This window comes from Myodes glareolus, chromosome 8 (assembly GCF_982192425.1).
Source record: "Myodes glareolus chromosome 8, mMyoGla1.1, whole genome shotgun sequence".
Lineage (NCBI taxonomy): Eukaryota > Metazoa > Chordata > Mammalia > Rodentia > Cricetidae > Myodes > Myodes glareolus.
The window spans coordinates 71204294-71231786 of NC_142033.1; the positions used below are offsets into that span (position 1 = coordinate 71204294).

The following is a 27493-nucleotide window of genomic DNA, read 5'->3' on the forward strand; positions in this document are numbered from 1 at the left end:
GGCTCAGATGTAAACGGTCCCCTGCTGATAGTGTCTGGGAGGTAAAGCCCTGCTGAAGAAAGCATGTCACTGGATATAGGATTTGAAAGTTTATTGCTTCACCCTTCTTCTAGTTCATTCTCTTTGCTTCTTGAATGTGGATGGAGATGTGAGCTTTCAACTCCCTGCTCCAGATGTCTGTGGCCATGCCTCCCGGCCATGATGGCCTTTTTTATTTTGGATATTATGTGTTAAGGTTTTGCCTAAAGAAGACAGAAGGTGTCAGATTCCCCAGAACTGGAGTTACAAAAGAGTTCCTGCCATGTGGGTGCCAGGAAAACAAATCTGGGTCTTTTAGAAGAGCAGCAAGTTCCCTTAACTTCTGAGCCATCTCTCAGTCCTAATGATGGACTGACTCTAATCCCGCTGAAACCATAAAGCAAAATAAGTTTTCTTTCATATATTTCTTTTGGTCCTGTATTTTATATTAAAGCAGTTAAAAAGTAACTAATTCAGAACTTCTTATGAAAGTAAGGTATTGTAAAGAACCCCACTGCTGTTTTTTGGAGGAATGTGGAAAGACTTTGGAACTCTGGAATAGGAAAGTGGTTGGTTACATACCGTAAGCAGGGCTTAATGGGTAGTTTTAGTAGAACTAGTAGTAGGTCTAGTAGTGGCAAGAAAAATGCAGAATGTTGAGAATAACGCCTGGCTCTTGAGGTTTCAGATAGAAACAAGATCTTTATTACCCAATAGACTTGAGGTCATTACTGAGATATTTTAGTTAAGTATCTGCCTGCTTTTTGCTCATGTCCTAGGAAGTTGGTTGAGTCTAAATTAAAAAGTAATAGACTAACTTCTTTGATGAAGGAAATTTCAAAGACAGCATAGCATTGAGTCTATGGACTGGTTATTACAGATAACTATTATGCACGCCTAGAGTGAAAAAGAACAACTGGGGCAGAAATAAAAATGTACAGTTTGGAGAGAAAAAGCACTAGCAAGCAATTAACATTGCTCTGTACCCCATATGTGTGCTGAAAGAGAAGCTGTAATTGCTAAAGAGATTAGTGCCATTAAGGAGAGGCTTCCTGATCTGCATTGCAACAATGAGAAGGGTGCCATAAGGGCAATACCTTATCCAGCTAAGTTTCTAACTTGTGAAAGGAGACCACTGGGTATTGCTGGCTCCCAGAAAGCAATCGTTTCAAATAAGAAAGTTGTTGCTAGTGTGGTCAAAGGGGCGGAAGTCCACACCAAACTGTTGGCCAAACTTGGCAGAGTTTTCCACATGGAACTGGCTTTGGAGGCATGAAAAATCCAATAGTGAAAGGATCATACATTCTTCTGTGGTTTCAGACAACTGCCAAGGCCAAGAAACCATGAGGAAGAGGAATCTTTGTAAGAAATCCCCAAGAGGCCATTCATGAAGCTATGAAAGTTAAAACCTGGAGTATGGAGACACCAAGATTTTGCAGATGTCGGAGCCTGTGCTACCTGCAAAGAGCTACATACACGGAGTGAAAGAACCCAAGAAAGAGAAAGATATATGTGATAACAGCAAAGTTCAAGGGGCTGAGCCACCTAAGCCCTTAATAACTCAAGGACAGAAGAGGACATGGAGCTACAGGTTTTGATGTTTGCCCTACTGGGTCCTGGTATTACTTTGGTTCAGTATTTCCTGTGTCCTCATTCCTACATTTTAGAATGGAAATGTATATTCTACAGCACTGTAGATAAGAAGTATGTAATTTGTTTTTGATTTTACAAATCAAAGGGTGGTATAATTAAGAAACTGCCTTTGATCGCAAACAGGACTTTGGACTTTTAAACAGTGTTGAGACTGTAAGACTATAGGTGCTTTTGAAATTGAACTAAATGCATTTGGTATTATGATATGATATGACCATGAGTCTGTGAGGGCCAAGGATTCTCCCCAACTGACACATCACACAGAAAGAGTAGCTCAAAAATCATAGCACAAAAATGATGGTCAATTTTTAACAACCTAAAGACAATTTCTTCATGGAAAAGACATGGAAATAAGGTTTCCCTAAAGAGAATTTGTATAGTAACTATGATTAGTAGGTAAGGCATGTACACTGAGTACAACTAGTGCTGCCCTACCACTAAGATAAATGGCAACCCCTCCCCCTGCAACCATCAACTGCCAATAGCTTTTCAGCTAGGGTAGGTCTCTGAGCCCCAGTCCCAGTCATGCTGGGGTGCTGACTGGTGTGATCTTGTGCAAGTGATCACAGCTGCTGTGAGTTTGTGACCTCAGCAGCTCTGTCATGTCCAGAGATAGCACTTCACAACACCCTCCCTCCCTCCACTCCCTACCTTACTCATTCTGCAGTGTTCCCTGAGCCTTAGAGGGGAGAAGAGGCTTGAAATAGATGTCCTGTTTAGGGCTGAGCACTCAACAACCACTTATTTACTTGACTACTGCCCGCTGAAAAAGGAAGCTTCTCTGATCAAAATAATAAGGCATTTTAATTTTTATTTATTGTTTTTTGAGACAGGGTTTCTCTGTATAGCCCTGGCTATCCTGTAACTCACTCCTTAGACCAAGCTGGCCTTGAACTCAAGAGATCCATCTGCCTCTGCCTCCCCAAGTGCTGGAATTAAAGACGAGCACCACCAACACTAACTGAAGATGACCAATTTTTAAGAAATATGAATTTTGCATAAATGCCATCCCACCAGAATAAATCTTAAATTATATCTTACAAATAAAAAGAAAAACACACCTTGTTTTCGAGTTGTGAGTAGGTATACAGACGTGGAAAGCATACGGAAATTTCTAAAGCCTAACCCAACTGGAACATGGTACAGACTTGGAACAGCATCTTTTCAGGGTAATTTGTATTCAGCTAGGTATGGTGACTATCAGACAGAGAGACAAACCTGATCCGAATCCAGCAGACAGTAATTGACCCGTAGCTGAACCAATTGTGCAAGCAAATCCAAAACCTGCTTCTGCAACTGTACAGATGTCGTCGTGGTGTACTGCTTCAGAGCTTTTATAACAAGAGGCTCAAATAATCTAATGTGATTGTGAATAGCATTCTATAGGAAAAAAATGAAAGAAACCACAGTTGCAATTCAAAGCTTCTGGGCAACCAATCTAGAAAGTGCTGAGCTCCATCTGCATCCCTGTGGCATAGCCCACACGCCACCTCTAGCTGCAGTGCCATTCACCTTATCTGCACGGTTCTTTGTGACGCTTGTGAGGTTCGTCTTCAGTTGGGCAGATACTTTCTGAAGTACATCAAACCACCTGCAAAATGACCAAAAGCAGAAACAACAAATATCTTTTAATAATCTCTTCTGTACTCAGCCATCCATCAGTTCAACTTCATGTTCAAATAATCAGAACATGTCAAAATGAGACTTAGAAAGGACATTGATATAAGGGCTGCATGTGCTTGAGATAACAGGACTCATCTGAGAGTGCAGATGTGCAGCACCTATGCTGTACCTGCAAAAGCAATTCAAACCCATGTCTGCTGTTACAGGAAACTCACTCCCCAGTCTACTCTCTAAGAGGGCTTAAGAGAAAGGTGAGAGCTGTCTGGAAGATAAGTAATTTACATATATCATTTTGTTTTCTTGAGGGAAGACTGATGAAGCCCACAAGTTCAACATCAGCCTAAGCAACATATGAGATACCCATGTCATAAAATGTTTGAAAAGACAGCAAAACAGGAACTATGGGTACACACATAAGCAACAAGATAAAGCCCAGAATAGGAGTATTTCCTTGATCCCAACATTGTCTGATCATAAAAAGGAAAGTAAGGATTCTACTGCCATTACTACACGGAATAGCATCTCAAATTAGTGCTATAATGGGGCTCAGTGGTAAAATACATGACCAGCATATGAGGCCCTGAAAAGGAGAAGGAAGGGGTGGGCGGGACTTCCACATTCCTGGCATAAAAAAGATTAAAATAAATTCATGTAGAAATCAAAAATAACACACCCCAGACTTTTCTGTGACCTTCAATACCTCTAAACACTAGTACCACTATACCATTTTGAAGGCAGTCTTTTGTGTCATACAACAAACAACCACTGACACACGGCACCTTACTATAAAGAATGTCCGTCATTCAAGAGAACTTTCAAGTACCAAATGCTTTTAATAGGTGAGGACACTGCATGATCCACTTCTAGTCCAGGGCAGGATTTGTAAGTTAGAAATCGTGCTTCACAGGTAGCCAGCTTGGGTTCCTTCTCTCCAGCCTGCCACCTCTAGATGGCAGACTACAACATAGCTCAGTCAGTAGCCTTCAAGGCAGGGCTATACATTACTCATCTCTGCATCATCAATGACAGATTTGTACCATAACTATTACCCTGAGGCATCATGCTCCTGGTCCGCCTGCACCATGTTCCTCAGGCTGGCATCAGCCAAGGCCTGCGTGAAGTGTGTATATGGTGCCATGAAGCAGTAGTGATATAAGCCTGGCCTCACACTGGAAGAGCCAAGACGTTGTGCTCGGCATTGAGACTTGCTGGGGTTGGAAGCCAAGCCATCAAACTGTGAGGCCAAGTTTGTCCCAAAGAGAGTCTTCAATAGCTAGAATGAAAAAATTGAAACAACAATATTTTACTTAATATAAATTTATGAAGATGAAGAGAACAGGGCTATCTGTAATCCTGGCTGATGGACAGAGGTTAGGATGGACATGATTGAAATGGTAAGTTGCAAGTTCCAGGTGAGCCTGCACAACTTAGTAAGATCATGTTCCACAGGGCAGTGAACCCTGACTGCTCTTAGGACTGGAGAAGGAGGGGGAGTGGAGGGAGTGGGAGGGAAATGGGAGGAAGGGAGGAGGTAGAAATTTTTAATGAATGAATAAAAAAAAAAGTCTCAGTGACAGAGTACTTTCCTGGAATATATAAAACCAGGTTCAATCCTCAGTACCACTAATAAAATGAAGAAAGGAAAACAAAACAAAAACAAAGTAAACACCCTTTAAGACTTTCCTTTCCCAGTAGCAAATCCAGCAGGAATATATGATGGCAAGTTTTATTGTGAATCCCTATACGTCAGAAGATTCCCACCATGTGGTGCCACTGTGCCTGGGATTCCCTATAATTCTAAGTAAAATGAACATTTTAGATACGGGTCCACTGGGATAGGGTAGCAAACAAAGGCAAAGCAGTGAGGACCAGTGCTGCTTTTGATGCCCTCTGCCCCCTCACAGTCCCAATCACAGAGCAAGCAAGAGTGACACCCAACCCTTTCAAATATCACACAATACGCACCAGCTTCACTTGGAAGAGTTAGCCCAAATCCCAAAGGACAGGAAAGACACTCACCTGCTGAACACAGACAGTTGCCATCATCGGTTCTCGACTAAAGCAGGATTTCAGGTATCCAAGGACCTCTTCAACACACTGAAAGGAAGAGTACAATATTAAGTGACTCACAGGTGAACTATTACTGTTGCCAACTGGGAACAAGATAATCTCCATATAAATTGTATAAATGTTAGAGAAAAATAATCAGAGTAATATTTTAAACCAATCTCTTGCATCTACATATACAAGATATATATATATAATTTTAATTATATTAAAATTGCTTTCTTGTACATATATTCACCAAATCTGTCACTCAATCATTCAATAACTAATTAAGTATCTATATCCATCCTGTTTTCATGGCAGGCACTGAGAAATGTACAAAGGAGTCAAAAGCCTTGCATTTGTGGAGCCATGAATGTAATCAGCTGAACAGAATGCTTAAGGCACTCTGAGAGTCACTGCTAATGAGACTCACTGCAGCCTGAACACAATACTCGGTGCACCATTGAAACGATAGTAGTTGCTACAAATATAATGCAATTGTTGGCCTTCTGAGACCTCCAGAGTTATAGGGAACCAGATCACTAGCACAGACATCACAATGTAATATTGAGAGACTTCCATTTCTGCATTTATCCTCCTCTGCCTGAAATGACCCCAAATGTATTTTAAAGACTCCAGCTTTGATACCACATTCCTCAGACACAGAACATTAGGCCATAAATATCAGTGACAATGAAAGGTGAAACACAAGCAAGGACCTAGATGTTCCCAGATAAGGATCTTAAGAGTATTCTCAGGCTGTGATACAACAAGGGGACAGAAGCCAAGCTGGGGGATGGGGGCGCGAGTAGTGAGTCCAAAGACCCCAAGAACACTGCATCTCACAGGATATGGTACCAAGAAGACAAGTCATCCAGAGATCTCTGAAGATCTTGAGAGGATCTCTGAAGTACTCCCAAGACAATAAGGAAGTTCCCAAAGCCAAGGCCTGAGAAACAATCATCAGAAGAACTGAAGGAGCAGTACAGGACGCTCACACAGGCTGGGAACAGTCTTACTCTCACCAGCTGACAAACACTGTGTAAAATGTTCAGTTAGGTCTGACTTCCTTTAGGAGAAGAGAATAATGAACCCCAGTTCAGGTACCACAGCAACCCATCTGACAAATTATAAAAGCTAGATCAGGAAGAGTGGCTGGTTTCATGTAACAGCACTACATCCCATAAGATGGCTGAAGACAACAGAATAAAAAATACACAGCACTCAACAGAAAAGCTCAAAATATCAAGCATCCAGTCTAAGACTAGTAAGCAGGCAAGGAAACAGGAAAACTCGATCAAAAACAAAAATAAACATAATCAATTAGCCAAGAAACTAGTAATGAGATAATTTGTGTGTGTGTGTGTGTGTGTGTGCAAATTTAGCAAGGTATATTAAATCAGTTATTAATTACAACTTTATTAAAAATGAAGTTCAGGCACAAATGGGTCATCTATATTACGTACTGTTCCCAAAGTCCAGGACCCACCTCAGAACAAGGACAGAAAAAGGTTATGAGAACCACGAGTTAAAGAGCGAAGCATCATGAACTCCTGTAATGTGAACTACCAGATGATCACACCAGTTAGCCCAACCCCTAGCTGAGCAGCTATTTGGCTTCTGAAGGAAGGAGAATCTGTTTTCTTTAAGAGCATAGAGCCTGTTTGATTTGCCACACCCCAGTGGATGGCCTCACACTGAGAAATATGTGAACAATGCAAAGTGGAGTTGATGGATCCTTAAATTAAAAGTGGAGGACACAAGGAGTTTAGGGGTGAATAAAAGGCTGAGGGGGAGGGGAATCCAAGAGGAGATAAAAGGGGCAGTTGGGAGTAAAGATTATTAAAATACATTACATGATATTTTCAAAGAATTAACAAAAATATTTATTTAAAACAGTTAAATAGGAGCTCAATGGTTAGAAGCACTTACTGAGGGACAGAATTCAGATCCCAGCACCAACATAACAAGCTGGGTAACCTGTGCATACCTTAACCCTAAGTCTAAGGAGAGAAGAAATAAGACTGTTCAACTTTCTAGCTTCCAGCACAGCAGAAAAAAAATGGAGTGTCCAATTTAGGAAAAGACTCAGCCTCAAAGAAAGAGATGGAGATGATGATAGAAAAGGAAGGACTTCAACACTCTTCTGGCCTCCATGCAGCAGGTGCATGCACGCACGCACACACACACACAAATGAATATATAATTTTTAGGTTAAAAAAATACAAGATATTTAAGGAGATATAAATCAGACTTCTAGTCATAAAGACTTAATGAAGAAAGACACAATGGATAGGATTTTATAGTAAAGCAGATGGGAAAGAAAAGCTTAGAGAAACTATGAAAGAAAATGTAGTTAAAGTAATTAAAAACAAATAAATCTAAAAATAGGGGCTGGAAATGCAGTTAAGAGTGAATACTGTCTTGCAAATAACCTGATGGCTCCCAGCACCCACATTAGGTGGCTCCCAAGCACCTACAACTCAGTTTCAGGGGTTCTGGTGTCCTTTTCTGAATTAGGCTAACACCTGCACTCTCATGCACATACCCACACAGACACACATATATACACACGATTAAAAATGAATATAGAAAAACAAAACCCATATCCTGAAAAGAGTAACAATAAGGTAAGGGCAATTTTAAGCAATCGAATACAGGTTTTTAGAAGGTAATTAAAAGACCCTTAAGAGACAAGGTGAGGGAAAGGGTACACAAATATTTCAGGAAATAGCTCCAATTTTTCTAAACTGTGGAAAACTACAAAGCCCCAGATCCAAGAAACTCAACAAATCAAAGGTACAAGAAACAGAGCTAAAGGGAAAACCACATCAAGGCTCTTCATAATAAAATCACTCAAAACTAGCACCAGCTAGAAGAAATCAGAGGAAACACAACACAGATCAGTAAGGAGTTACGTGGGGGAAAGTATATTATACATAATGCAAGCAAAACTCACACATAATACATTTCAGTTATGTATAAAATTAGTGTGAAATAACAAGATCTGCTTGTCAGTGGGAAATGAGAGCTATCTGTCAAAGTCATGGAATTATGACAGGGACGTCTCATACTAAGAGGAAGGTTATAAGGTATATGAAACACTCAAATCGATTCTCCTTGTTCATGTGTTTTTGATATAGGTGGTCTTTGAACTCCTGCCACAGTTTCCCAAATATCAGCTTCTGGTGGGAGTATAGGTATGTAGCATTATATCTAACTTACCAGGTGTGACCACCAAAACCAACTTTCGAACTGATAAGAAGATTTGTTCACTAAACAAAGGTTCACTAAATGTTATTAGCTTCAGGCACTACTATAGGCAACGAAGAGACAAAATTGTAAAACAGTCTGTTGCCTAATAGAATGGGTCAAAGGGGAAAAAAAACAAGTGGGACAGAAAAACAGGATTCAGAGTATCTATATTGGACTTCTGCAGGCTTCTTTCCTTATCACCATTTCCTAAACAATACACTTTAGCAACTATGTATATGGTGTTATAAGTCATTTCTAGACAATTTAGTCTTTTGCACAGATGTGGGCAGGCTTTCAAAGTTCAATACCATTTCATATAAGGAATATTAGCATGAATGATTTTCGACATGTGTAGTTGGCAGGGCCTGGGACAACAACACTGTATTTCACTTGGAGATACAAGCAGAAGATGGCTGGTTGACTTACCATGGAGTGCTGCAGAAATGAGATGTGTTGGTGGGGATCAAGCAAAGCTTTAGCACTGGAAGGATGTAGCTGTGAGCATATGGGCTGGAGAAAGACCACTATACTCAAAACTATAGTACATGAGCCCAGATCTTCTACTTTCTGAGCTATAGATGGAGCCAGTCGGCACCCTTGCTAATCTGGCTTTGTGTCTTTCTGTTTAAAAAGGTCAAAGGAGAAAAAAAGGATCCTGTGAGCACATTTTTTCAACACATTCTAGACTAAATGAGGTATAAGGAAAATCTTTAAATGAAAAAATGTGGTAATCAGACCTGACACACTGGGGTAACAGACCTAATAGAACTGTACCCACACACTGCAGTACTGGGGAAAAAATGGGATGCAGTCTCGTCAGCTGCTGTACCTGTAAATGTGCCTACAACACATGACTAGGTATCATCTGAGGTACTCTGACCCAGGTCAAACGAAAACAGACCAGACACAAACCTTTCCAATGTCCTGCAGTGTTGCCAGCTCTAGAATCTGAGAGAGGACGTCCAAGGCAGAGCGCAGGAAGCCCCCAAACTTTTCAGTGCTGTTCTGAAGATCTAAGGTGACCTTGGCAAGGTGGAAGGAGAGAGCACACGGTTACTGGCACCACCGAAGTCTGGTTATCTACAACAAAGACACAAATGTTGTCTGCTGCGGGGAGATGCTTCTGCAATGCTGACCTATACTCTCACCATCCCAGGGGTGTCTGGTCACTGTCAATTTCACATGTAGTCAAATCGGTCTTAGGGTTACTAAGATTCTAAACACTTTAGCTTAACTGAAGCATATATCAATTCTCCTATTTCTACAGACTCAGATGAGGGGAACTGCTTCTGCAAAGAACCAGTAACAAAACATTACAACAGAAAAAAAATCTGCCTGCTGAACTTAAACCTAACCATCTATGATGTAAGAGAATACTGGGCAAAGTCAGGAGAAAGACATGGAACAGGAAAATGAGAGTGGGTCTTAACAGCTTCCTGCTGAAAGACTACACTTCCCAGTTTCTCATGAGGACTACACAAGTCATTTCTGCCCTAATAAGAGGCTGCATCCCATCTTCTTCTGTAGGCATTTTGGCCATCGGCACTTGGGTAACAAATATACCCCCCTCACCATGGTCCTGCCTAAGGTCAGACTAAGCCTCTTTCTTTCCACCTTCCATCTTCCTCTAGCTGCCTTAAATAATCAAACATATGGTGCCGAAGACCTGTGAGGGGGAAATCTGAGCTCACTACCCCCTCAAGTCACCCAGGGACAAACCTTCCTGGCTGGCTTTCATACCTTCCCAGGCAGGGCCACCTATTTCTCTCAGGTAGCCTTTTTTTTTTCTTTTCTTTTTTTTTAAAATTTTTTTCCTCACTGTCTCCACCCTCTCTCATCTTAACTGTTTTGCCTTGACATAGTCTGATGTTCTAGGCAGGAGGCCACATTGCAATCAACCAGAACACACATGCAACATACCAAATACCAGGACAAGGTTATCAGTGGGAATTAACTCAGGGGTACCCTAGTTAGGTCTGGGAGCTCACTGGGAGCTTTCTTCTGTCTCCTTTAAAGGCACTGGAGACTTTCCACTGGCTATGAGAAAGTTTGGCGAGAATTCTTATTCTGGGAATTCTCCACTGGCCTGCCACTTGTTCAGTCAAAGCCCTAAAAACCTTCTACTAGCTCTGTGGTTTCTCTCCCCTCCCCCCCCTTTCTTCCATCCTCCCCCCCCCCCCTTTTTTTCTTTTCTAGACAGGGTTTCTCTGTGTAATAATCCTGACTGTCCTGGAACTCATTTTGTACACCATGCTGGCCTACTCTGGAGGCTCATTTGGAGCAGTTGGTTGATTTAAGGCTATGAGGATACTCTACAAGGCTGGATATTGACCCTTGTTTTGACCTTAATCCTGGACCTCACAATGGGTTCGAAACTCTCCATTTCAAAGTACATACCCTCAGCCTGGATACAGGCTAACCTAAAAAGCTCCATTTGGGAGACCTCATACTGGTTTCTACCTCTAAGCTTGTCCCTGTAAATGAATTAATTTCATTTTTACTTAGCATAACTACGAATATGTTCTGAGCACATTAAATATTTGATCATTTATATGATGATTGACCATAAACTTGTATATCTTAACTATCTTTAACAATTTACAATAAATTAGTAAATTTTTGTGGATTTTTTTGAGACAGGGTTTCTCTGTAGTCCTGGCTGTCCTTGTACTCACTACAGAGACCAAGCTGCCCTCTATCTCTGAGAGATTCTTCTGCTTCTGCCTTCCAAGTGCTGGGTCAAGACAGAAATAAAGAAATTAAAGACTTTATAGAATTCAAAGAAAATAAATACACAGCATACCCAAATCTATGGGACACAACAAAAGCAGTGCTAAGAGGAAAGTTCATAGCAATAAGTGCCTTCATAAAAATGTTGGAGAGATCTCATACTAGCAACTTAATAGCACACCTGGGAGCTCAAGAATAAAAAGAAGTAAGCACACCCAAGAGGAGTACAAGGCAAGAAATAATCAAAATAAGGGTTAAATCAATAAAATAAAAACAAAGAGAACACAAAGAATCAATGAAACAGAAGAGTTGACTCTTTGAAAACATCAACAAGATAGAAAAATCCTTATCTAAACTAAAACATAGAGAGAATATCCAAATTAACAAATTCAGAAACAAAAAGGGGTACATAACAGACACTGAGGTAATCCAAGAAATTATTAGGTCATAATTTAAAAATCTGTACTCCACAAAATTGGAAAATCTAAAAGAAATGGACAATTTTTTTGATAGGTTCCACTTACCAAAGTTAAATCAAAATTAGGTAAGCAATTTTGTGTGTGTTTATTTTGCTTTTTTTGTTTGTTTGTTTTACCCAGTTAGGTAAACAATTTAAGTAGACCCATAACCCCAAGTAAAATAGAAGTCATTAAAAGTCCCCTATCCTGGTGGCGAGCATGCATGCCTTTAATCCCAGTACTTGGGAGGCAGAGGCAGTTGGATCTCTGTGAGTTCAAGGCCAACTTGGCCTACAAGAGCTAGTTCCAGGACAGGCCCCAAAGCTACAAAGAAACCCTGTCTCGAAAAACCAAAAGAACAAACAAAACAATTCAGAATTAAATTATCTTCACACAGACTGACAATATATAATTTGCTATACTATATAATCAATATACAAAATAATTTATACACTATATAAATTTACATTTATTATATAATCTTGGAATATAGGTATAACAATTTGATGTTAACAAAATATATACTGTCATGTTTTCAAATATTAGACAAGGCAGTTTTTAAAATTTCACATTATCGAATTGTTTGGAACTAAAAATTTTGTTTTACTTATAAAATACTGTATTTGAGCCAAGCAGAGTGAGTTTCAGACAAGCTCTAAAGCTACACAGAGAAATGCTATCTAGAAAACCAAAAAAAAAAGAAGAAGAAGAGAAAGAAAGAAAAGAAAAGAAAAGAAAAGAAAAGAAAGAAAGAAAGAAAGAAAGAAAGAAAGAAAGAAAGAAAGAAAGAAAGAAACAGTTTTCCTCATGTAACTTTGTCTCTCCATTTTCCCACAAAGATGTACAGTCACCACCTCCTGACTTAGGTTCTGGATCTTTGCCAACTGTTGTTTTATTGTAGCCCTTGGATGGGCCCTATTCTGAGGTACTCTAATTGCTGCTCTCCTCACTGACCATATGTCAGCCTTGAAGTCATTACCAAAAGATTGACACCCCAAATCCCTAAAAACAGTATGGGCAACCTCTGAAAGGGAACTAATAGGCCATGGGCCATCCAGCTCATCTTCAACTCTTCAGTTTGTGTATTTTGATTAGCTATTCCTCCTTGCTGTGTGTCTGCTCACCTTGTCTTTCCTTCATTTTAGCTCTGAATGCCCTGCCTACTCACTCTTCTCCTGTTTCCTCTACTTCCATCAGTCTCCTCCTCCCAGGGGAAAGAAGGATCTCTTCGCTGATTGGAGTAGAGCTCATTCTTCACTGGACCCTTAATCCCACATAACATCATTGTGTTTTTCTAGGTCTTAGGATCAGGTCTCATTGATGGGTGTCCTTTCCTGACCTTGGCACACTGAGATTGACCCCAATCATCCCAGAGCTACACCTGCTAGATTATACAAAAGCAGCTGTAGAGAGATAGAAGATGGGAAGAAAGGTCTAGTCTCTCTCCCATGTTTATTCATGGAAGGGAATATTTTGTCACCTATATGTGGATGGCTAAAGTACTAACAGAAGAAGTTGGGATGCTGCCCTTTATAGGCAGAAATGACTTCCATAGTCCATAAAGGAAGCTGGAAAATGTAGTCTTTAAGCAGGAAAACTATCATTCCTAACACTTGAGAGAATATAAAAACTGTAAGGAAGGGGAATGATAGCTGTTTTCTGTTGAGATTTGAGGCTAGTACTAGTCAAGCCAAGGTTAGACAGACAAGACTCCAATCTTAAAATTAATTAATTAAAAATTTAAAAAATGTGCTAATACATGAATGACCAACTGGTGTAACAAAAACGTAAATAAAACTATACAATCATGAGATTTTAGGATTTGATAAAGAAAGGATTTCAAATCAAGAAGGGCAGAGGTATAAAATTATTCATTAATAATGCTAGAATAATTAGAAAAAAAAAAGAATGCAAACCCAGACACCATCATCCAGAAAGTGGTACAAAGCTGAATCAGGGGCCACCTGACAAAGTAGTGTCTACATTGATAGAAAGCACCCAAAAGATGGCAGATACTCAGGTTATAGGTCTGCAGTGAACACCTGCTTTTCCCCCTTGAGACTATAATCTTGTTTTGTGTTGGGAGGTTGCACTTTATTATGAGGCTCACAGAGGGAGAAGGTACAGGAAACCTACTTGGCTTGGCTGTGTATCTTCAGGACATGACAGTGACGCATCTTACCTCTAAACAGGATTATGTGCTGAGCACCAGAAGTCCTTGAGAAATGTCTCTGAACCCAAGGTATTCTTGGGAAGTCAATAAACAAACAACATCCAGAGACCACAGGAGATCATTTCTCTAATACAAAAAGCCTAAATATCTGTTAAGTTACCATAAACCATGCTAGAAGACAAACATGGAAAGAAAAATATAAGTATTATGTCACAGGGCTTCTTTCTATGTAAGTGTAACATGGTTACGTGGACATGCATCCCACTGGAAACACATGTTTAGAAATAAGCAGGGGCAATACCTTATAGTTGGCATGAGTGGCTTTCAGGACGTCATGGAGTTTGAGGTAGGAAGGGAGATGGTAGAAACTCCCCAAAGATGATGATTTACTTGCTGTGACAGGTCCTGAGGTATCTGATTGTCGAGAGGCTTAGAAAGAAAAAGCAAACAAACAAACAAAATCCCAAAATTTAAACTTTTAGATCCAAGGAAAAAACTTCAAATTTAATAGCAATTACTGTGATGACTTTTCAAAATGGTCTAGCAGAAACATTCAGGTCTTTCCCCCCGACTTTGAAATATGTGTGCTGGGAGGCAATGAATAATTGACTAAGATACTAAGAGTCTGGGAGCGAAAGAATAAAAAAAACAAAAAAAAACGATGAACATAAGAACATCGAGGCTAATTAGCTGTGTGTGGTTTCAGCCATTCTCCTCTGCTGACTAAATGGCTACAGTCAACCTCAGGATCTCTGAGGCCATTAAGCAATTAATCAGGTAATGTGGACATGTTCTGAAAACTATAACAGACATATACATCTCTAAAGTGCCAAGCAGAGCAGTTTCCTCCAGGTTTAAGAACTTCTCAATGGTTTGAGAGACCATCGATCATATTTTCAAGCCTGCAGCTTTTAAGCAGGTAAATCCTCCTGCATTACTATAGCCAATCCTTAGAAAGAGCATCTCTTAAGATATCATAGTTAGTCAAGGAATACAAAATATTTACCTAGTAGTACCTTTAAAAGGCCTATTGTACAGCTACAAAGTTAATAATTTATCAAATACATGAAAATCACCAGGGAAGATTTAAAGCTTTCTCACCATAAAAAAAAATCACAAGTATTGAACCATATATGTATGTAAGCATATATGAGGCTTACATACAAAGTGTTTCTCAGCATGCATGTACTAAAACTGCTGTGAGAGGATGTGCACAGCAGGTAGCCTACAAGGCACAGAGGTCGCCCTCTGATTCCCATCCCAACAAGAGCATAGACAGGGACTCTGTTACTTTAACTATGCCAAAATTCTGGCCCTTCTGCCCTGATATCTCCTCAAGTACAGAAGCCTTTGTGCTTTCTAGACTCCTCCCAAATCAGATGACTTCGGCTCCACTGTGTCTTTCCGTCTCTGCCCTCTTCTACTTTACATAGCTATCACTTCAAAAGTCACACAGGCCTCAAATTCTAATCCTCAAGCCTCAGCCTTCGAAGTAGATGGATTAAAGATGCATCATACCTGGCTCCCACTGTCTTGTTACCTCTCCCAAACACAAATTCTCCATTTCCCTTATAATTCCTCCCACACTGTTTTCTACTACCTCCACCCTCATCTATTCCTAGCCATCTTTGTTCTTTCCTTTACTAAAAATTGAAGAAGAGAAGGAAGAAAGTAAAAGCAAGGCAGACTCCTTGTATAGCAAGCAGCCTCCTGAGTAAGTAAACTGACAGTTTATCATGCAGACACGAATGGGCACCCAGAGAACCCTTCCCTGATAGTACTGCTATGAACCAGATTCCCATAAGGTACATACACTTCTGTACCACTGCTAGCAACCTGGCCATGAAACTATTTCCTACCTGCACTGGCCTCACCACCTTTTTTGGGACTCATTGGAGCAGAAGCTTGTTCTCCTGGTTCTTTCTCCTTCCCTTTCCGTCGAATAGGACTTAGAGAAGGGGGATTTGTTAGAGAAGGCAAAGCTGCCTAAAAGAGAAAACAAAAATATAACAGGATAAAGTCAATACAGGAAGCAAAAACTAAACTAAAACTGTTAATACACACAGTCCTACTCTGTACTGGAAAGTACTAGCCCAGGCAACTTCATGAACTTTGAGTTTTTACTACAGAGCTCAGATACTATAGATATAATTCTACTTCCACCCACACAACTGTACATAGCAGGTATGGCTCTGAACTTCCTCACACCAGCACTGAGAATGTGTTGGGAAAGGGAGGAACACGAGGGAGTTAAAAGAACCAGAAGTGAACGGCACCCCCAAACCCTTTAATAGCAGGCAATCAGGACATTTTATGTGAACCATCACATGAGCAAGCACATTTCAACATTTAATATTTCAACATTTGAAATTTCATTTTCTCAAGTGAGGAAATAGGGTTTGGGATAAAACCACCTGCTCAGTATCACAGTGGAAACTCAGCAAAGCTACAAGTCAATAGCCCAGATGTGGCCCATACTTTAAAATATGCAACCCCAAGGCTGTAAGGGACAATCAGGCTCCTACACACAAAGAGGAAAGTTGGGACAGGAGAGAAGATACAACACGGAAGAGGCTGGCACATCAGGACTTTGCTCTGTTCCTCACTCCCTTCCTGGCCTCAGCAAAGGGTAAACTCACTGTTTGTGTCCCTGCCCTATCCATCTGTTGAAATCACAGAGATAGGGGAAGGGATTTCAGTGAGATGAAGTCATGATGGCAGGATACTCATATGCAGGATCAGTGATCCTATGAAAAGAGAATCCAGGAGTTTCTTTACCCCGTCTACCATGAGAAACCCAGTCTTTACCAAGGATCAAATCTGTCAGTGCCTTGACCTTGGAGTTCGCAGCTATTAAAATGGTGAGAAATAGTTACCAAAATATCAGGACAAATGGCTGTAGTCAAACAGTGCATGGAAGGAGGCAGGAAGGCTGCAGAGGGCAGATGAGAGACTACGACACTGAAGAACCTTTTGGTGGAGAAAAACCTGCTACAAAGCCACCAAGGGTACAAGACCATCAACAGGACAGTCCAGGAGAAGCACAAGCAGAGTAATGGTTGTCCAGAGCCAGGGGCACGGCAGGATTTTGGAGTTACCTAGAGGGTTGACTGTAGTGATGGCGTACAACTCCGTGGCACAATTTAAAAAAATAAAAAAAAAACAGGTGGTGACTCAGGGAGCTGAGTTGAGAGAATCACCATGAGTCAGAGGCCAGTCTGGGATAAATAGGAAGTTCCAGGGCAGTTGGTCTACAGAGTAAGACCCAGGCTCAAAAAATAAAACTGAGGGGCTAGAGAGATGGCTCAGTGGTTAAGAGCACTGCTTAACCACTTGATGGTCTTGTACCCTTGGTGGCTTTGTAGCAGGTTTTTCTCCACCAAAAGGTTCTTCAGTGTCGTAGTCTCTCATCTGCCCTCTGCAGCCTTCCTGCCTCCTTCCATGCACTGCTCTTCTAGCAGTCCTGAGTTCAATTCCCAGCAACCACATAGTGGCTCACAACTGCCTGTAATGAGATCTGGTACCCTCATGTGGTGTGAAGGCGACCATACAGGCAAAATGCTGTGCATATATAATAAGTACATCTTTAAAAAAAACTGAATTGTACACTTGAATTTTATGGAATGTGAATTATCTCAATAATTTAATTTCTATAAACAGACCAGTGTAGTATTTTAAATGAGATACACCAGTTTATACCATAACCCAGAAAAGAGGAGGTATGTATTAATGAACATGTCAAAGAGATGTTTATGGATCTGTACATGTAGATGCACTTATGTTATTGTTTTTGTTTGTTTGTTTGTTTGGTTGGTTGGTTGGTTGGTTTGGTTTTTCAAGGCGGGAATTTTCTCTGTGTAGCCCTGGCCGTCCTACAACTTGATCTGTAGATGAGGCTGGCCTCAAACTCAGATCCACCTGCTTCTCCTAAGTACTGGAATTAAATGCATGTACCACTACCACCCAGCCTTATGTAGATTTTTAAACAAAGTATTTAACAGAAAAAGCAAAGAATAGTGACCTAAAATAAAGCTGTGGTGGTTTCTGTTTCTGTCATGTGAGTACAAAGTGAGGGGAGAGAGTAGGTACAAAGAGGAAAGAAGATAAGATGGCCAGGGTCTGGCTAACACACACTGGAGTCAGTCTCACAGAAGCATCACCAGGAGAGCGGGCACACTGAACTGCAACTCAGCACAGCTGAAGCCCCTGACAATGGGCACATCAGCAATAAGTGGCTATATAGTCAGTTCAGTTCTCAAGACACATGAGCCACATTTCAAGAACATAGTGTCACATGTGGTCAGTGACTAATGCTCTGGCTGGTATGGACATGGAGAATTCCCTCTATGGCAGAGAATCCCACAGAGTAGAAAGAAAGTGAATGATCCACAGTAGGACACCTTTAACATCGGACAGGAAAAACTGAACCAGACAGTGCAGGATGTTGGAAGAAATACAAGAAGCCATATCACTCGGGATATAAAGTAGTCCAGAGAAGAACAGGAAAGCTGTTAAAGTCCCTATAAAACTGAAATGAATAACCACGGCAGGATGTACTCTGAAAGGTGGTATCAGAAACCAGAAAGAGTAGGATTTAAAGAATGGATGGCTCAAGAGGAGGAACACAATCCTGCCAGAAAGGCCCAAAGATCTCGACACAAAAGTCAGAGCCCGAGCCGAAGGAAGGAGGCTGATACACTGATGAGAAGGAGAAAGCAGTGAAGAAAACCAGGAGATTTAGGGAGAATATCACTTCTGAGTTTTATGGCTGAAACCAAAAAAAAAAGAGTACTAAATACATTTTTATGTTACATACAATGTCTGAATACACTGTTTTCTTTACTTACAGCAAGAAATAAGGAACATTCTGCTAACATGGATGTTCAGGAAGCCCAGTCATTAAAACAGATGATAATGGCTGCCTCCCAGTAAAAAGTTACCTTAATTGCTGGTCCAGGAGTCACATCATCCAAGACGTGAGCACAGATATTGATCACCTTCAGCAGGTGGGAGAAAAGCTGTTCTACCATGGGCACCAGTGTCCGGTCACCCAGAGCAGGCCAAACTTCCTCCTGTCTGGTAGATGCTGAATTGGCTTCTTCTTCAGAGGCCCACGAACTTCTCAGAGACTTGGGGGCACTGGCTGTGACACAGGCACACACATTACTCCACTTCTAATGTGTGGGACGGGAAGCAGTTGTAGCCTAAGTTTCTCATACTGATCTATGCTAACACACTATTGGAGCTCTGTATCTAAACAGATGTCTTAAACTCATATAAAAGTGCTATTTGCACCCCAAACTCCAGTTCTCCAAAAACATCACAACTAGTCTCCAGCTGTGGGTGTGATTCTCACAACTGATACAGTTGGAGATCAGGTCAGGAGATGCTGCCTCCTTTATACTCTCTTCATCCCCTTTCTCTACTTCCAAAACTGCACTCATGGTTCGGTCTTTTGCCAAACTTCAACATGAACACCCTGCACCTACAAACTCCAACCCAAACTCAGGTCAGTTGAAAGATTTTTCTAGAACACAAATCAACGTAGTTCCTTCCATAAAACACATCAATGACAAACAGGACAAGTCAATTACTTCTCAGTGAGAACTAGAACTTTACCCCCATGTAGATTCAATGATTTCTGACCTGGCTGGCCACATTCTCCATTCTTATCCTTGTCCTCATGCGATATCCACAGTAACCTATATTCCTTCAATATTACATAATCTTTCAGTTCTCCAAATCTTCACATATGCAATACTTCACCTGATATTTTTCTATGTGCCTATAAATCTGACCAAAGGAGAGTATATATAGTTGCTCTGCTGTTTCTGTGTGTGTCTGCATGTATCCCCAGATGATCTATACTACCTGGAGAATACAGCTCTTCTGTTATAGTCCCTGAGCCAAGCCACTGCGTGGCACAAGGCACTCAGAACAAAACTCAAATCAGTTTACCCACAGCAAAATTGAGGTGCTAGTCTACTCTAAAAATACTCAGCACTTAACAACTCCCCTCATATACATCCACATAAACAGACGTCTAAAATCTGGATTAAGCCATCCCCCAAATAACTCTTATGTTCTTATAATCTGTGTACCCCTCACAAGCAAATTACAATTATGTCTGAGAACCCATCTCCACTTGTTACTAGTACCCGCAAGCAAGTTTCCAGCCAAAATTAAGGCATCCTGATGGGCTGAGAGATCCAATGGGAACCAAGCTGATGAAAGCAAGGTGAGAATCATGGAGGCCATTCCAACAGTGCAGCTCTTCCTGGACTCATCAGAGGCACTCAGTGGGGGCACTCTGGAAGTAGACATTTCCAAAGTCAAACACGAATTTTCAAGCATTTAGTCTTACTCTCTAATGTCCCCATGAAAAAAGTACATGAGACATCCATTTTACCTTTTTACTTTGTTTGTTGATGTGTTTTGGGTTTCTTAAGACCAGGTCTCACTCTCATTTATGTAGTCCCCGTGGCCTGGAACACACTATGTAGCCTACGCTGGTCTGAAAAGTGTGTCAATCATCCTGCCTTTGTTTACCAAGTGCTGAGATTAGAGGTGTGAGCCACTGCTAACCAACTAATCCCCTTCCTGTATATCAGGACTCCATAAAAGTCACTTGAGAAATGAAATCATGCAGTAGATTTCATCAAGAAATTAGAATGTTTATTCTGATAAGATTTAACTTTCTTTCCTTTCTGACTTAGCAGATTGTACTCCAATGTCAAAAGTGCTCAAAAGTCAAGTCTACTGCAGGACCTATGATTGGAACCTGTAATTTTTTCAGTCACGATTCATGGAAAGAACAGAAGCAATCACTCTAGGTCATAAAGCAATCACTTCAAGCAACTGTCAATTTGTTACATACTGACACTCAGAAGAAATCTGCAGACTTTCTTTCAGATGTGACAGGAAACACCAAAGTTACTCAGTTGTCAGCACACAAATGAAGGCTTACTCATTAGTGTTGAGAAAATTCTAAATGATTCCTAGCTGGTAGTTGGTGACGTATTGGGGAAATTCTTTTGTTGGGAAACAGAAGTAGTACGCTACTTCCTAAAGCACACCCTTCATCACAATTCTGGATGCTAAAACATAACTGACTTTTATTACCTAGTAATTTTTTAAATGTATTTATTAATTATGTATACAGCGTTTTCCCTACATATATGCTGCACACCAGAAGAGAGCACCAGATCTCAGTACAGATGATTATGAGCCACCATGTGGTTGCTGGGAATTGAACTCAGGACCTCTGGAAGAGCAGTCAGTGCTCTTAACCTCTGAGCCATCTCTCCAGCCCTTACCTAGTAATTTTTGAATGAACCAAATTAATTAGAAAGTTTTTACCTACATATGAAAATTCCTTAAATGAATTCACAGCTCCCACCCTCAAACCCAAAACATGGTTACAAGCACCTGATGATAGTCATTAGAGTCACAATTGTTACATTGTCCCCAACAGTTCCTTCACTTGTATCACATACCTCATACAGGAGAAACATGTATTCCATCATATATTTTTCAAACAAAAGCCAAACAGGTCCAACATAAAAGGAAAAAAAGGGAAGGGGAGGGAAAAGAAAGGTGGGGGGGGGTAAAGGAAGATAGGAAAGGGGAAGGGAGGGGAGGAGAGGGGAGGAGGGGAGAGAAAAGAACGGAAGGGGAGTAGAAAAAAGAGGAGGGGTGCCAGTAGCTGTGTCTGTGCTGTGTGGGTGGTTGACTGTACGCTGAGGAACATACATACCCACAATGCCAACCTAAGCTCCAAGTGCAAACTGGAAAGGCTGCTGAAAGAAGACACAAGGCTTCACAACATCCAAACTGCAGGAGAAAGGAATGGAAAAGTCACAGCAAACACCACCAAAGGCATACTGAACTTAACCTCTCAGACCTATACTCAAACAAAATGAAATGAAAACTAGATCTGTAACAACTACAGGATAGCTATCCCACCACCGGACACAGACATGCTTTAAACAACAAAGCTAGACACACCTACTAGTAAAACTAGTGTATAACCCAAGAAAGGGCAGCTAGCAGCTACTGCCAGGAACTCTAATTGTCCTACACTCAAAGTCTCCCTGGAAGTTTCTCCCTTTCTTCCTCAAGACTTCAGCTCAAGCTGACTAACATAAATCTCCAGAGCAGAGAAGTGCTTGATATGTACAGATCACAATTAAAATGAAGTTTATGATATCTTAAACAAATTTAGGTTTGAAAAGCATTTACTTAGCAAGATGGCTGAATCTCAACTTTATATTGTCCAAGTCATATAAATGAAAAGGAACCATTACTTTTGTATATTCTGCTTTCTGATTATAAAAGTCACACTTGATTATTTAAAAAAAAAACTTACCAGTAATTGAAAACTACAAGTAAGAAAATGAAAGTTAACCACAATCCTGAAAACTCATCTTGGCAATTCTCTCTCTGTCCTTTATCTGAGTTTGTAAAGACTACATATATGACTATTACTTTTCTAACCTGGTATCAAACTACACTGCCAAGAGTTTTATATTCTTCCTTTCTCATTCTGTACTAAAACTCAGGTAATATCTTGCCATATCATTAAATTCTCTAAAGCAGCATATCAACATGTGTCTAACATATTACTGTGTTAGTATTTATTGTAACTGGAATATAATAATTCTTAGATTCTTAGCTATTAGTTCTTTTCCAGTTTCATCATGACTTAAAACAAAACAAAAACTTAGTTGGCATTTCTAATCTATTCCTTTAGTATAAGTTACCAAGTCAGAGTCAATTATACCAGAGGCATTCTAAACTTTTGGTGCATTATTAATTCAGATTGTGGTGTTTTTAAATTCTTAAATTTCTATTTGGGAGATAGAACATGTACACCTATGCCACATGCATATACAGAGGTCAGAGGACTTTGGGGAGTCCATTTTCTCTCTTCACTGTGTGTGTCCTAGGGTCATCAGGCTCAGAACCAAAGGCCTTTAAAGGCCTTTACCTGCTAACATACCCACATGGACTGTTTAAGAGTTTCCATTTGATGACTCTTTAGATAGGGATGAATTAGTTTACAATGAGTATGGATTATTTGGGAGTCTGCTGAAAGAAGAAAATTTCCTTCTCAAGCACCCCAGGAAAAGGACCCTCACACAGAACTGTCCTACTTTGGCCATAAAAGGCATGCAAGGCAGTCTCCCTAAGCCCGAGCAGGAGACTTACTGTGAGCGCCCGTGTGGTGGATGTAATGAGTCCATGAGAAACTGCAGCAACAACTCTTGAGAGATTGTTTTCCATAGTGACGTCTGTTATGCTCGGTAGTAAACTATAACCTCTATAGATTCTAGTAAGAAAAATACAAAGAATCAAGTGGCATTTAAAAGTTTATGATTAAACTTTTTTCCAGAGTAGGTAAAGCAACATGGATTTCAAAGTAAAATAGAGGCTGAAAATGAGGATGGATATGGTTCAGTAGCAGAGTACTTGCTTAACGTGCAAAAGGTCCTCCAAAAATGACTGGACCAAGTTTGCTTATCATTTTTTAAAAAAGGGCCTGACTTCTCCCTCACCAGATGCACCACATTTTTATAGTGTTCTGCTAGTTGTTTGTTGTTTGTTTGGTTAGTTGTATTTTGTTTGTTTTTTTATTCTCAAGTTGGTTTTTCCATGAGAAAAAATGATAGTCATTTAGAAATAATGACTTTAAAATTTGATGAGCTGAGTTACAAGCCAGAAAAAAGAAATTATCAAATTACCATGTGAGCTTGGAAGTCATTTGGTCAAGTTTTTGTTTTTTGTTTGTTGTTTCAAATCAGCAAAAAGAAAGGTATCCTGTAAATCCAGTCTGAAAAAAGAATGTAAAAGACAAGAGTTCCAAGCACATCTTACTGCTACTGCGATCTTTGCAAACTCGTTTTCTGGTGAAACCTGCACATTCAATGGAGCTTTCCTGATCTGCCAACCTACCTAGCAGGTAGGTTATGTGGCCAACGGACCCTGCCCATGCTCTAGCAACATCAGCCTGAGAATCATCACTGTATGAAGCAGTTGGACCCTTGCTATCCGACCACCCATGGATTAGGAGGGACACTAAAAAAGTGAAAATTTTCTATGGACAAGTTTTCAGATGGCATGTGACATTTGCAACAACAACAAAAAACAACTGTCAATATGAGGAACTTTATGAACTCATTGCAAGACTGAGGACATCACTGTTATGTGACTAAGGTTAGACTTAACCACAGGGGGGTCGTGGCAAATAATGATATCAAATAAATATCCTGTTAATGAACGATAGCCTTCTCCTCCAAAGGTTGTGTATGATTTTAAGAAAAGAGAACAGGAAAGCAGGCACCAGGAGAGGCACACTTTGCTGACAAGTCAAGATGCTATGGACAATGTACCTGGTTATGGTGCTGACAGAGAAGTGTGATGGTGGCTGCGTCTCGTGCATGAGGAGTTTCAAGTAAACACTGCTTTGATCTCTTGCTACAGCCACTACTGGATCAGCCTGTCCTTGGTCACATTTATAGAACAGCTTTGGGACAAGCCTGCCATGAAAGGAAAGCTGATCTATACAGAAGGCACATGAAATTCACCCAACACCATACCTTTCCCCAGATGGCTAACCCAAACCTATGCCCACCACAGCAGCCAGAGCTGTGGACAGTGATTACACCCAGGAGGCAGAAATAGGCAGGACTCCCCTTCTTAGTGCTGGTCTCTAAAGTCCAAATTTTGACAAAGAAAACAATAGAAGGCTAGTACATTTCTTTTTCAAATAATAACTTTAGTAAGTACTTTTCAAATAATTAAAAGGAACTAAAATTAGTCAAAAACATCAAATTATATAGTCTTTTGATTCCATCTACTTTTCCCACTCTCATACTTTATATTTTAACCCAAGGAATAAAGGGATAAATACTGGTAAACACCTTGTTAGTGATGCTGCGGCAACATGTCGCACCCTGGGGTCTTCATCTCCAAGCAAATAAATGACCACGTTATTAAGCACTCGTTCTTGTAGTTTTAAAAACTTTAGAGAGACAAAAAAATAAAAATAAGTAATTTCTAAAATCAACTGAATTTTATGTAAGATATTTTCTGGTTTTTGTTGTTGTTGTTTTGGGTGGGGAAGTTTGGATTTTTTTTTTGAGATATGATCTCATTATGTGGTTTTGGCTAGTCTGAAACTCACTATTTAGATCAAGATCTGATTGCCTCTGTCTCCCCAGTGATGGGATTAAAGGAGTGTGCCACCAAATCCAGCTAGATGAGGAAGGCATTCTGGAAAGCTAGTCAGAAAGAACTCGGGATGACTTAAATTCATGCCATATACTGACAACTCTCATACTATAAAGAGTTAAATACATAACACAACACAGGCATTCAGCAAGACGTCATACCACTAGGGAGACCCTGCTAAGAAGTTTCCAGAAGGTAGGGCATACAGTCTCACAAAATGAATAGCTTACCCCTGTATAATGATGAGCCCCTCGGTGTAAACTTTCTGCTTTTGCCTCCAAAAAACTCACCAGCCTAACAAAAGAGTATATTCAACAGTGATGTCATTTATTTAGCAAACACAGTGCTAGCCTGCAGTCTTCAGCCAGCTAAACATGAAAGTAGCTTACCCTAGTGCCCCTAAGTCTCTCAGAGACAGCTCAAATGTATTTAAATAGACTGATTCATGATCTATAAATTCCTGACTAAGTAAGTGAGCACTGGATAAAGGGTCTTACATCAAAATACATATCTACTACTTCAAAAGTGTTCTATGAATGAGCTCAAACACAGAGAGGGAAAACACAAACACACTGCAGCTTCCACCCAAGTGACCAGCTGTGTGCCCCATTCCACAGTCCTAACTGCAGAGACAATCCTTCAGAGATATTCTACGGATGAGAAACAGGAACCCACAGGGTCTACAGTAGCTATAAAAATCAATCAAACAAGCTGGAGAGATGACTCATGGTTAAGGGCACTAGCTGCTCTTCCAGAGGACCAGGGTTCAATTCCCAGAAGTCACAGACAGTTCACAACTGCTTGTAACTCCAGTTCCAAGAGTCCCAATTCCCTTTTCTGGACTCCACAGGCACTGCATATATGTGGTATATACACATACATGCAAGCAAAAACAAAACAAACAAGCAAAGAACAGTAACAACACACACACAAAAAATTTGAATAATTAAGATATATTTCCCTTCTAAGAGAAACTGTTAAAAGAGAACATCTCTAACCAAAACGTATTCTTAGGAAATGAAAGATATAACATGTTACATTTTGGGGGATTTTTGTTTATAGGAGGTAGGTAAGTGGTGTGTGTTTCTCCAGAGGTCACTCAGATGTTTCTTAGAAGCCATCTACCTTGTCAGGTTTTTCGGTTTGGGGGTGGGAGGGAATTAATGGTTTTTAAAATATGTATTTAAAATTAGCTAGCTGGACTCAATTTATATAATCTTAATCTTATTGGCAGCATCCAAAGCAACATAATCAGGCCTGATAAGGGTGTTTAGACTTTGGCCACATTGATGTTATAGTTTATTTACAGTCTGTTTGATCTGGTGCCTTCTGGTCTTGACAACTACAGTGAGCAGAGTTGCCTAGCTTCTTCATGAAAGACTTGGTAGTCAGGAGAACTTGATTATGGTAGAGCGGACAAGCTTGTTTCTCTCAGGAATGTTCTTGAGACTATGGTATCTGGGTCGTCTAAGGGGAAGGTGAGTGATGCATGGATGGATACCTTCCACACTGTCTTCTGGGCTTCCACTGTCTTCACTTGGGCTTCAGCTTTGAAGGTTAGGGGGAGTTTTCTTCTTAAATTTCAGTACCAGCTTGGTGAAAAGCCACCTTGTATTTTAAGACAGGGTCTCTCCCTAAACCTAAAGCTTGCCTACTCAACTAGTCAAGGTGGCTACCTAACCAGCAAGGCCCAGAGACCCAATCTATCTCCACTTCTCCAGTGCTAAGATAACCACACCTGCTTTCACGTGAGTGTTGGAATCAAATTTAAGTCCTGTTTGTGCAGCAAGCATCCACCTCCCTAACCCCTCAAGCTGTTTTATTTAAATTGAAACAAAATACTACTCAGCTATCTTCCTTAAATCAGAATAAAGATAAGTACATTAAAACATAGCCTTAAAGCCTTTTCTAAAAGTTTGAAACAAGGTTTCAAAAAAAAACAAAACAAAACAACAACAACAACAACAAAAAAAACAAAAAAAAACCCAAGGGGGCTAGAAAGATGGCTCAGCAATTAGGAATACTTTCTGTTCTTTCAGAAATTGGGAGTTCATTCCTCAGCAACCATATCAAGAGGCTCAGAACCATTTAACTCTGCTCTAGGGGATGTCACGCCTCTGGCCTTCTCAGGCACTTGCACTCACATGAACATACCAACATGCCCAAATACATACATGCTCATGCATAATTAAAAATAATAAAACTAAATCATATATTTTAAATTCCTACCATCTAGAAAGCCAAGACAAATAGAAAATCTATTCTTCTTTCAATATCAAAATCTACAAATTCAGAGTTCAAC

At 40.3% G+C, this 27493-nt stretch overlaps 1 protein-coding gene across 4 annotated transcripts in view; it reads right to left on the minus strand.

Moving 5' to 3' along the window:
- Nucleotides 1-27493, minus strand: part of Htt (huntingtin) — a 153257-nt gene that overhangs the window by 64942 nt on the left and 60822 nt on the right. For all 4 annotated transcript variants that reach the window (XM_085691996.2, XM_085691995.2, XM_085691997.2 and 1 more), the window contains 14 exons: nt 25422-25485; nt 24882-24982; nt 24351-24497; nt 23170-23290; nt 21716-21792; nt 20118-20269; nt 18900-19102; nt 15819-15945; nt 14261-14388; nt 9511-9621; nt 5314-5391; nt 4344-4567; nt 3184-3262; nt 2890-3051 (listed from right to left, as the gene is read on the minus strand). In XM_085691996.2, coding sequence (XP_085548122.2) covers nt 2890-3051; nt 3184-3262; nt 4344-4567; nt 5314-5391; nt 9511-9621; nt 14261-14388; nt 15819-15945; nt 18900-19102; nt 20118-20269; nt 21716-21792; nt 23170-23290; nt 24351-24497; nt 24882-24982; nt 25422-25485 — 1774 coding nt within the window. The remainder of the gene's footprint in view (nt 1-2889; nt 3052-3183; nt 3263-4343; nt 4568-5313; nt 5392-9510; nt 9622-14260; nt 14389-15818; nt 15946-18899; nt 19103-20117; nt 20270-21715; nt 21793-23169; nt 23291-24350; nt 24498-24881; nt 24983-25421; nt 25486-27493) is intronic.